We start from the raw sequence: 12,468 nt of genomic DNA, 5'->3' as shown, positions 1-12,468 counted from the left end.
TCTCCTCCCGTCCCACCCATTCCCTCTGCAGCTATTTTTCCTCAGCTAAAAGTTCAAGTTTATTCCGCTGTTGTTGTCCCTCTTAAAAGATTTGTATTCGTTACCCCTGCAAGGATGTGAAGGTGCGCACAAATGAGCATAAACAAGTCTGTGTAAAGGTCGCATAAACTGACAATGTACAGTAATCAAGCCAGGGGTAGAAAGTGTGTTGACATGAGGCTGTGCTGGGTGGAAACAGCTGGCCATTTCTGTGGATTTCAGTGCAATATCAAACACTAACACAGTTTGTGTCCTCGGCACAAGTTGGTCACGCACTGCACAACTGATGCAATGTTTGACAGTGTGAAATATGGACAGAAATGTGTTGCTGTGTGTGTGTGCGCGCACATACATATTAGGCTATTTACTGCTCGCATGCACATACACACACGCGTCACTGTGAGTGGGGTATACTGAATGTAAGTGATTTACAGCTCACTGACGAGACTGTAAAAATCATCCGGCACAGTGTCAATGACCATGGGGACCGCAACTGTGCTTGTGAGAACTTGTTCAGCCCTGGAGGGGGAGGTCCACAAAAAAACCACAGAGAAATTAATGTTGCATGTCTGTTGAGCAGAAGCAGCAGAGTGTAAATGGATCGTGATGTGACAGGGAGCTTTGGGCCCGGTTTTAGCAAGGCTGCATTCAAATAAATAAATATGTCCAACTCATCACAAACATAATTTGTCAGGGACGTCCGACTCTTTCTTAAATCATGACACAATACAAGCAAGCATGATTCAATGTTTGCACTTGTCTTTTATCGCCAGTTACAATTACACAATGTTTCCAATACAGATGATTATAAAGAAATTTCAGCTCTCATAATGCTTCTGAATCACTGACTGCACTGTAGTGGGGTTGTTTAGTTTCTAGGTGTGTGTATTGGGATGGGTGTGCCTACTGTCAGTGTCTTACTGGAAGAATACAAGTATTTGAACACGATGCGTCACAGAAGAATTCAGAGCTTTGTTTGGTCCCACTTGAATTCTAACATCCTCTTCCATCCATTTATTCCCTCCTACAGTCCGTTTTCCTCCTTGTTTGTGTCTCTCACACACATACAATATTAATAGTTTCCATGTTGAATCATACAGTAGGTGACTTCATGCATGCCTGTGCGTAATTGTCCACTTTATTTACTTTCTACATGTAAATCTTACTTTAGTTTTTAAAAAGGCACAATGGTTGAACACAGAGAATAGTCTGCATGGAGAGCTGTTTACCTTTTTTCCACTCTCAAGACTGTGTGCCGTGTAATTTCACAGATTCACTCCCAGTGGTTTGAATGCTGAAAGTATTTGTGGTTGCTCTTGGTAAACCAGAGGTTTCCTTAATCTTTCGGATAGCTGGAATACTTGGTAGTCTTACCGTTATAGTAAATAAGATAAATGCAAAAGTCTAAATATTACTCTTTGAGGACAAAATCTACAAGTATGTCACAAGACAATATATAATAAAAAAAAGTTATATTTGTACAAATCCTTTGTTTCTATTCGTATTTCTGAATTTTTCAATTGTTACAAACCCTGTATTAGACAGTTCTTCCCTTTGGCGAGTCCTTTTAATGAGTTGTGAGCAAAAAACTGTTAAGTGACTTTTTTGGTGGGTTCTCTATTTCCAGACTCTGTTAATGGGGTAATCTGAAGACTTAACTCTTGTCCTGGATCAGATTCAAGATGTTGACGCCTGGATAGTGGAGCCTATTTACTATTCTGAGTTACAGGGGAGACAGGAGAGAGGAGGAGTGAAAAGCTAAAGAGCGAGTTGTGTCAAGTAACAGTAACCACGAGGAAGTTCAAGGAGTCCTACCTTCAAAATAAACGGATCAGTTGCTCACATGCTTCAGCAGTGTTGACTGATTTGATTGCTTTTCCACACTGTGCAGAAACAAGTTTATAGGCAGCTTAAATGTTCTGGGAAATATTGGGAATCATGCAACCACACCACACATGCAAACTTTGTTTTCCAGTTTCAAAAAAGTTGACTTTTCTAGCAAAGCATTAGAATCATGAAAGTGGCTGGCTACACATCCAAACAAACTTACTAATGTTTTCACGACTGGGTTCAAGCACTGATACATATGCTTGAATCCAAGTTGATATGATCTTTTTCTCCCACATGAACCCTGCTCTTGTTTGTGAAGTATGTGAAACCTTAGTTCTGCTTCATTTAGAACCCCATTGCCCCATATAACATGATACTAATTGAGAAAATTGGGTTTTTGAAGCCTTAAAAGACTAGATTTTTAAATTATTTTCTGGAGAGTTCCAATTACTCCAGTGACGGAGTGATTTTAATTTTTTTGGTTAAAGTTTTGCTACTCCATACTGAAGAGGTCAGGATGAATCTGGAGCCATTTGTAAAACTCAGTGGAGGCTCAGTCATGGTTTGGGGCTACATTTCAGTCAGTGGTGTTGGAGATCTTGTCAAAACTGATGCAATTATGAATGCAGAAAGGTACCATCAGATTTGGATCCACTATGCAATACAAGGCAGAAAGAATCTGATTAGCAGCTTTATGACACCATGACAACCATAGAAAACACTCTGCCAAACCAGTAAAGGCATACCTGGATAGAAACACACAGTGGACTGGTCTCCACAGAGCCTGGAGCTCAACATTATTGAAGCAGTGTGATCACCTCGACAGAGAGCAGAACAAAAAGCAGCCAAGATCCAAAGAGGAGCTTTGAATGTCCTTCAAGACTTCTGGAGAAATATTCCTAAAGACTACTTAAAGAAATTACAAGGTTGACTCTTGAGGAATAGTGATAGTCTGAAAGGAAACCTTCTGAATGAACTGTTTTTAGGTTTTGTTTAATGTCTGTTTTAAATTTTTTTAAAAATGAAGCGCTGAACATGATTTATTTTTACATTTGTAAAATGTAAAATAAAATTATTTTGACAGTTATAAAAATAAAAGGGCCTGGGTTTGTTTCCCTTAATAGTATTATTTTGTTACGGCGGTAATTAGGCTGCTTAACATCAAAATAACATAATCATTAAAGACACCCCCCCCCCCCCCTTTAAAAAAAACGATTTGGTTCCTCTCAGGCAAAAATCCATTCCGCTTTGCTTCGCAGTAAGACATCTTATTTTGAAAGTGTTCCCGGAATTTTTGGTTTCGCTTCGTGTCCCGAGCGCGGGCGAAGCGCGTTTGGGTTAATCAGGAGCGTCCAAACCTTACGCACGCAGTCTGGAAGTTTTCGCTCCAGTTTAAGTTTAACTCCCAGTGACTCCGGTTAGAGACAGCGTGGTCATGGTCAGAGAAGAAGAAAGATAAGAAGCAAAATAAAAAAAGCCGGGCTGAATGTGACTCATACAGGCTGAATTATGCCTCTGCCTGTGATTTACTAACCCGGAGTGCGCTCCTCAGGCTGGATGTATGGTTGACTGAAGAAGCCCTAACATTTGTCCCACATATATATTTTCTTCCGTGGAGCTAACTCGTAAGAGTTCTGATGGAGGGCCACATGTTATTTGCGTGGATGCTGATGTGTTTGCTTCTGCGGCCCTCAACCGCACAGAACAGCCCACCTGAAGGAGGTAAGCGCCGTTGATTCAGTGGAAACCAGTCTAATTATAATTATTTGCATTGCATAACAGGGGGGCGATAGCGACTAGCAGACAAAAACATTTTTTTTAAAAGAGGAAGATTACAAATAAAACAATGTGAGCCACAATAATCTGTAATTTTTGTAAATAAAGCGACTTAAAGCGTTGGTGCCACATAATAAAAGGAATACAGCTGGGCTCGGGGCGGATTAGGGTGGGGTTGACATTACACCAGTGTTCTCAGTAAAGTGGCATGACTCCAGGTATTGAATTATCTGTTGATGAAATCTTACAGCCAGGAGTAGCGACTTCATACAGTAGGGCTAGGGGCATGGGTGGGGGCACTCTGATCGACCACGCAGGCATGCTGAGGATGGCTTCAGGTGCTCCCGGGAATTCTCAGGTTATTGTCAGTTGATGACATCTCAGGGCTTTACAACAGACTTCTAATAAGGGGAAGACCAAATAACCTCCAGGTCTGCTGGAAAAGGTTTTTTGTTTTTAAAGGATAATTCTGGTTAATGTTAGTAGAACACAAGAGTGCAAAGAATGACAGATTTGATGCATCTTATGGGGTTTTTTTCTAAACATGCAGATGCTCCTCTTTATAAGATGTTTTTAATTCTGATCAGTAACTGCTGATTTGCAGACTCCAAATCTAAACCAATCCTATCAGCTCTTATCATAGCAGTGCCTTTGCGCCATTCTGGCAAAGCTCATGACCGCAAAGTGACAGAGATTTCCCCAGGTGGTGATGGCACCGGCAGGTTTCTTAGTGAGAGTGGATATTTATGAGTGTCTGTAGTTAGGGATATGCTGATGCTTTGCTGTTCCATTTATAGGGATACGATGAGATAACTTGGTCTACGGTAATTGGGCTTTATATAAATGTACTTGCTGTTTTTACTCTAGTTAAATAAAGGTCTTATGTCTGTAACCTTTAACAACAGTTATAAATCACTAATAATTAACCATATGTCTAATAAAGGCTCAAAAAGTAAAGTTATACTATGCTCTAAACCCAGGATGTCAAACTTATTTTCTGTTTACTTTGATGTGAGTGGGCCAGACCTGTGTAAAGACATTTAAGTCTATGTTTCAACCCCACCCCATGTCTTAATAGAAAAAGAAGCGCAATTTCAAGAGAAATGTTGCTGTAGTGTAGCACATGAGAGAATTCTTGCAGCACTAACAAATAAATGTGTAACAAAGTTCTAGTAGTTCATTATCCAGACTGTCCTGTAAACAGAAAATCTGTTTTCTGACTGCGTGCTGATAGTAAAAAACAAAACAAAAAACCCCCAGAAACTTATGTAGTAGGTAGATTACTTTAGTGTGGTATAGAGATCTTTATCAGAAGGAAAAAGCTGTAAAACTTACATTTTAACAAATCCTGAATTAACGCTCTCCTTCCCATTTTCCAAAGCTGCCCAGTTTACTGCCCGATTCGGGCCCCCTGGGCTCTATATTTGGCACCCCTGCTTTAGACCTTAGACTGTCTGAAAATGAAGTAGCTTATTGTATTGTATTATACTGAGGCAGTGCCTTGTACCTTCCAGAGACCAGTCATCAACCACTGGTACCAATTCTGTGCCTTATATTTTTTGGCTGCTTCTGGTTGTTCCCATGTTACAAAGCGTCACCAGTGTGGGTAGCTCTGCATGTTTCTATTTTGCAGAGTTTCATGCTTCTCATGACAAAACCCCAAGGGGGGATTTTTGCATTACGAGCTGCAGTCAAACCAGCGACACCACTACACTGCGAATGTAACGGTACAAAAACAAGGTCATTTAAAGAAAATGTGCAAAATTAGACAGGAATACCACTCAATTTTATTCATTTAAACTTCTATAGTGCTTTTCTACTCTTGTTCAAGCTTTATCTTTTTCATATCGTTCTCATCCCAACATGCAACCTATTTAAATCTTCACTGTGTTTTTAGCCCCAAAAAACCCCCTCATAACATACTCATATGTTTTTGTAAGGTGCTCAGCCTGATCTGCTTGCTGTTTTACTCACGCTTCATTTTTCTCCATCACATCATTAGCTAAGATCTGTAGTGCATGCGATAACCCGAGACAGCATTCAACCACGGCAATAAAGAACGATAAAATGGCTCGCTCCAGCAGTAGGTCTGAAGATAAAGGCGTACCTGCACAAACGCAGAGGTAAGGGGCTCCTATACGCAACAGCACTCTTGCTCCAAACAAGAGTGATGTAAGGAATTCTTTAGGTTGATAGAGGGGAAAAAGGCAGCAAGCATGCAGGCTGGCATGTGTGCACACACGCTTGATTTGTGTGTATACATGCTTCGCTGCTCAGCTTTCAACACCTTGAAGCCTAGTCCACACCTCATGTCAAGCGTTGGACCTTGACATATTTAAAAAATGAGACACTGAATTACACGCCTATATAACTGTATTTTCTGCAGAGTCATATATGTGTAGTCCAAAGTCTTCATCTTAAAAGTTTCTGATTTCTCGAGTGACGATTTTAACAGTAGGCAGGATTTCTTTTGGATCTGTGCACAATCTGTAGATTTGAAGCTAAGTTCTGCTTGTTGTGCTACTGTTTCCTGCTCTGTATATGGTCATCCAGCATTCCTCTTCATCCCTCACATGAAACTGGCAGTACCCCCCAGCTTCATTCCTCTCCTTTTAACGCCTTTTATTTCCCTCGTCCCGCCTCCTTTCTCCACTCCCTCCCTCTCTCCCACCAGTACCCAGCACAGCTACTGTCATGCCTGTTCCTCTACTTTGGGCATTGTTGCTTCTGTTATAAGATATGCAAAATTAGGGAGTGGGAAAAAAAATAATCCACCCGTAGCTTTGTGCTTGGATGCCTTTAATCCATTATCCAACTTTGAAGTTACAGTATCATGATGCCTGCATCAGTTTTGTACTTCCTCTGTTTGTTTTACAGTCTTCTTATCTCCAAAACCACAGCCTATTTTGGGGGGTTTTGCTTTTAACTTTCTTCTGCTTTCATGTAAAACAAACAATTTTCTCTATAAGATTTGTTCACTGTGACACTGTTTTTCTCTCTCATAAAAACAGGATGGAAATGTGTGTAGAGGGAAGCACGAAAAGAGACCTGTGGAAAAACAGAATCATAGAGAGTTGTTGGCGCAAGTCAGTAACTGATTCCGCTCGCCTGATATGCATATTAATGACTGTATTGATGTTTGTTGCTTCTCCACAGTGCTGAACTGCTGTGAGGGGGACGTCCTCTTCTTGGTGGATTCCTCGGGGAGTGTGTCATCCTACGAGCACTCCCGAATGCTAGCCTTCCTGTCCGAGCTCATCTCCCCCTTTTCGCTGGGAGAGGACCAGGTAAGGGTAGGACTTCTGCAGGTGGGCACCAAACCACGTCTCGAGTTCGGCTTTGATAAATACAGCACCCAAAGTGGCCTTCAGGCCGCTTTGAAAACCATCAAGCCTCTCAGGGGGGACACCAACACAGTTGAGGCGCTGAAAATGGTGAAGGAGTGGGTCCTGCGTCCTGGAAAGGCTGGCGGCGCCCGGGAAAATCTCCCGAGGGTGCTAGTGTGGCTGACTGATGGGGTAAAACCAGGGGATGTGACTGGACCGATGGCCCAGCTTCGGGATGATGGTGTGGCCGTGCTGGTCGTGTCCACTGGCCATGGCAACTACCAGGTGTTGAGGCAGGTGGTGAGCCCACCTGTGGAGGACCACCTGCACTTTGTGGACATTGACGATATGAGCATCATCACAAAGGAATTCCGGGATGCCATTATTGGTGAGTACAGCATGGGTAGTGTCTTTATGTGTTGCAAATAAAAGATTTAAAGAATGAACAGATAATTAGAATTTGTTGTTGGACTGAACACAACACACATTCTGCTCAATAAAAAAATGTGTATCTGCACATGCCTGTACTACAGAGACTGGGAAAAATATTATTTATGATTGATCCTGACCAATTAAAGCTGGATTGCTCGTACGCTTCAGTAGCTTTGAGAAACCCCCCTTCCATTCAAACAGCTACAATAACACTTATATCCTGCCTCAGTGATGTATTACATGTCTCTCTGTGCTTCTCCCTAATTCCACACATGCTCTTGAAGACAAGGAGACCAACTAGCCGGGACACTCTGTGTGCATGTGTATGAGTCCCTGTAATGAGATAGGCCAATCTATTAATGGATTAATGATTCAACATCTCTTTCTGCTCCATCCAGCACTATGCCCAACATGACACACACACATATATATTTATATATAGAGACCTGGAAGATGAGCCATTTCTCTGGATGGATTAGGTAACTGCCATAACACTCACAAGGGTCACTACAGCATTTATACAACAGCTGTAAGATATGATGCATAATAGAAAATAGGGCTTGTGTAGAACAAGGTGGAATGCATCAGTCCTTGCTGGGTGCATAAGGATTTAATCACAGATATCAGTGCATCTGGGAAAATTGTTATTTTGTTGCAGGGCCTCACTGGGTTGGCTATTTCAGGTTGTCTCAGTGCTGTCGCTGTGAATGCATTTAGGTTTCAAAGTCTGGGAGTCTATGTGAGTAGCTGACTGAAGCCAAGGCATTTTTAGCGCTCCTTCTGTCCTGTCACCATCATTTCTCCTCCTTTTTGAAAATTAAAAATGATAACTCAACCCCAACAACGTGTGCACGCGCTAACACGAGATCCTGCCGTCTCCAACAGAGATCATCCGCGCTGAACGAATTCACGTTCGAGACGTCTCCACCAGCTCCGCCACACTGCAGTGGCGACCCGTTCTGTCCGGGTTGACGGGCCACTATGAGATCCTCTTCAAAGAACTTCGGAGAGGAGTCGGTGGGGTTGAGACCAGTAGGCCTGATGTATTCACTGGAGGACCTCCGTACCAGAGACTTACCCAGACTGCGGATTCCAGCACTGCCAGGTTAACTGGCCTGAAGCCTGACACCAACTATATCGCCATACTGAGACCAGAGTCCAACGAACAAGCCTTTAACGACCTCCATGTCACCTTCAGAACTAGACCAGGTTGAGTTCTCTCTATATATACGCTTGCTTTGCAAGTTGCACAAAACCTTTTCAGTGGTTTGCTATAAATATAAAAAGTCAAAGTTCTAATTTGCTTTTGCAGTCTCTCAAATTTAGGAATTTGCTCTTTTTATCTGTTCTGCATGCAACACTGTCAATTTTGTTGACATTCTGAATGAAATGTCTTTGTTATAGGCCCACAATAAGAAAATAAAAGCTAAATCCACTGCAATTAAAAAGCTTGTGTAAAAGATTTTATTTTGTGGTTCGGTGAAGAAGAAAAAATTCAAAGTGAAAATCATCATATTCTCCTCATATTTTTTCTACTGCCTCAGCAATTGTTCTTGTCTCTCTTACACACCAGAGGTGCTGAGCCCAGCTGTGGTAACAGTTTCCGAGCCTGGACAAAGCAGTGTTCGGGTCAGCTGGGGTCCTCTCCAACCAGGGATGGTTGAGAGTTACTCTGTTGAATATTCAGCCCTGCCCACGGGTAAAGTGCACTATGTCCAACTGAGTCGAAGTCAGAACTCTACTCTGCTCAGAAACCTCCAACCAGATACCACTTACTTGGTCACTGTTACTGCCAGGCACGCCTCAGGAAAGGAGAAAGCCATGTCTGTCAAAGTGTGCACTCAAGAAGGTGAGGTCAAATTAGGTCATAATCCCACTCCTTCATTGTCTTATTCATTCTGCATCCTAAATTCCAGATAATTGTAGTTCCGTTCAGTTCTGAAATGGTCAGTTCTCCTGCTGTTTTGTTTTTTTGCTTCACTGCTTTATAGTTCTCTTTCCTTTCGAAATATAACCAAACTTTTGAATGGTCTCTGTCTCTAGTGACTCCAGCGCTGGCAGACCTCCAGTTGACTACAGTGGGTAGTGACTCAGTAGAGGTTGAATGGAACGGTGGCACATCTCACTTGAGGGGCTACTGGCTCACCTGGGAGGGACAGCAAAGCTCTGCCCCTGGTCAGCGCTCCTCCCTCTACTTGCCACCCGACTCCCTCTCAACACGGCTCACGCACCTGCCCCCTTCGGCTAGAGTGTGCGTGTCACCCATTTACCGGACGGCACGGGGAGAGGGACTGTGTTGCACGGCACAGTTTCACTCAGGTGAGTGCGGGCCTGGTAGATTAAAAAGCACCAAGGAATTGAATTTTTTTTAAGTTAGTTGGTTAATATATTATGGATTAGTTTGAAGTTTTTCTACAAAACACTGAGGCCAAAAGAAAATTAAAAAATTATACAAAGCAAAAACTCATGCACTATTTTGGTACAGTATCAAACCATGCATATAGTAGATTTCAATTAGTACCTCAGTAGAGCAGAGTTCACATAAGTCTTGTTTATTGAGATCAGACCATTGAAAAAAAACATCTTTCTCTGGGATCCTTTTCCTGGTTTAGGTGGGTAACCCACAGGCCTCACCAGCAACAGCTACTAAATATTAATAGTCTTTAAAATTACTTATTTAAATGTAATTTTGCACTGCAGCAAACTCTGCAAGTGAAAGTTGCTCTGTATTGTGAGTGGAAGCAGAAATCACAGTTAGTTATTTTAATTCCTTAATAAATGCCCCATGTGTGCACTTTGTATGTAAGTTTGAGAGCTTAAAATGTATAAATACTAATATCTCAGCTGCTTCTTTCCTTCTTTTCCTTTAGATGCATTAGTGTATGGCTACCAATCATAGCACCCTGAGACTGCAGCTGTACCTTACCAAACATGGAGGGACGAAGGCGAGAAGAATGCTGACTTTCATCCATAATTCTTTTCCCTGCCTTTCCCCTCTGTGGAAATCCTCCAGGAGTGACGTGTGGGTTGGCTTACCGAACACTCATGTGGAAGCTATGGACACTTAAGAGTAGTCGGGGGGGAAAAACAGCCACATGCTGACTGCAATCTGCGACACAAAGGAATAACTACTTTCCTGTTTTTATCTTCTCATCTGGTTTGCCCCTGTACTAAATGATGCTTCACATTAAGGACGTGCATTAAAGAAACATAATTTGTAGGTGTGTTTCGCAGCTACGGAGAAGGGTGTGATGGGAATGTTGAGGTTTTATGTGGCTTGTTTTGAAAAAGGGGTTCCCACCATATGCGGGCCATGTGTTCAAATCTGCTCCCTCCCCCAAATCCGCATAACGCACAGAAAACATCTGATTTACATTTTTGATGAATGCAATGAATTCTGCTTCAGTTGACAATATTCAAAAGATTAAAGCTTTGGGCAGATTCAGTTACGATTGCTTTGACCTTTCAAGATATTAATAAAGGTTATCTTATCTTATCTTATATTATAAAAACACCAACCACGTGCTGAAAGTAGAGGGATGCTGTATATGATGTGCAGATCTGTGTAGCTGAGAGTAGCCTTCTACCGATGTCTTGTACATCCAGTAATATTTATTAATCTGAAAATCATGCAAATATAAGAATCTATAACTTCTTCACAGACATGCTCTTTACATTTTAAGACTTTCTTTTATAGCTAGTCTCTGCTGCCCCCTACTGAAAAGATTACAGGCTTCTCTTTTACTGTATACTGAAAACATGTATTTTATGCTGACTGCCTTTGGAATTTAATACCAGCTTTCAATAAAGTCATTTTGTAATTTTGTTTACATATTTGGTTGTTTATTTTAAATTTTAGCATATAACAATACTACTGACTGGAAAAACAGCCAAGTCTGATGGGTATGTGTGGAGGTGGACCTCACAGACTAAAAACTACTGCTGATGCTTTTTGAGCTGGAGGTGTTAAAAGTCCAGGTGACTGATTTTGAACACCCAGACTCCGCCTGCTCTCGAAGCCACTCTAATCTGTGCAGGGTCTTCTCCAAACAACAAAGCTCTAGAATTGATCTTTTGAAATAAATTTAGACAACTTTTTTTCATTTTGGTTTATTATTTTATTACTGTGATTTTTTTTATCGAGGCAGCTGATTTAGTCTATCACAACACTGAGGAAAATGTAGCACACCTCTGTTGAGGCTCCTTTAAATTTTAGATGAAAAACGGTTGTGTGTGACAGATTTGCTGTCATGCTTTGGGACACGTTTGATTTTCTGTAGGTACATGGCATCATAAACAAATGGTTCAGTGTCATGGGGAAGGACACTTCAGTAACATTAGCAGCCCTTCAAGCTTGTGTTGTTGTTTTCAGTTACTTCTTTTTTCATCACATCATTGGAGATTCTAAAACTCAAAAAAAATTGATAAACTATATTTTGTCATGTTTCGGCTGTGTGCAGGCAGGAGAAGGACCCAAATGCAAAACTCACCACACAGGAATTAAACTCAAAAAGCTGCTTTATTGCAGAACAGCACAAAAATATAACAAAACTAAACTGGGACATGGATAACTAACACACAGGGAAACACAGCCATGAGGGAGACTACAACACTGACAAAGAGAAACACAGGGCTTAAATATACTGAGGGATAACGAGGGAATGAGACAAAGAAGGAGAGCACAGCTGGGAGTAATCAGGCTGGACGAGACAAGGGAAGCAAAACTAGAAATACTGACATGAGACATGGACCTTCAAAGTAAAACAGGAAACACACTGACTGAACTCTAGACATGTAAACTTAACAGCAACTGGGGAGACAGACCATAGGAACCTGAAACATGGTACAGAAAGGCACAGTAGACACAACATGGAACATAGGGAAGCCGCATTACAAAACCTAAGAAATAAACCTATGATAACCATAACTGAAACCTAGGGAAATAGCAAACACAGTACAACAAAGGACTCAAAACATAAACCATAATATAAAAACACAAGAACTCAAAAAGCTGGGTCAGAAAGTCCCAGAACCGTGACATATTTGTGCCTGGACAGGTAAATAG

General features: G+C 41.5%; 1 protein-coding gene across 2 annotated transcripts; it reads left to right on the top strand.

Moving 5' to 3' along the window:
• Nucleotides 1–3,198: 3,198 nt before the first annotated feature.
• vwa1 (von Willebrand factor A domain containing 1) lies at nt 3,199–11,233 on the top strand. 2 transcript variants are annotated; one of them, XM_086278060.1, is made up of 6 exons: nt 3,199–3,591; nt 6,802–7,359; nt 8,289–8,612; nt 8,977–9,252; nt 9,447–9,722; nt 10,274–11,233. In XM_086278060.1, exons 1-6 carry the CDS (start codon nt 3,507–3,509, stop codon nt 10,300–10,302), a joined length of 1,548 nt encoding a protein of 515 aa, XP_086134186.1. In that variant the 5' UTR covers nt 3,199–3,506; the 3' UTR covers nt 10,303–11,233. The 2 variants fall into 2 exon arrangements, with proteins under 2 accessions (XP_086134186.1, XP_086134187.1); XM_086278061.1 differs by lacking the exon at nt 3,199–3,591 and adding an exon at nt 3,995–5,768.
• The last annotated feature ends 1,235 nt before the right edge of the window (nt 11,234–12,468 follow it).

The sequence above is a fragment of the Aulonocara sp. 'chitande type north' Nkhata Bay genome, linkage group LG20, assembly GCF_057382095.1.
Source record: "Aulonocara sp. 'chitande type north' Nkhata Bay isolate Kocher_YH1m ecotype deep benthic linkage group LG20, A_spYH_male_GT1.1, whole genome shotgun sequence".
Classification (NCBI taxonomy): domain Eukaryota; kingdom Metazoa; phylum Chordata; class Actinopteri; order Cichliformes; family Cichlidae; genus Aulonocara; species Aulonocara sp. 'chitande type north' Nkhata Bay.
This window is presented reverse-complemented; position numbering and strand designations above follow the sequence as displayed.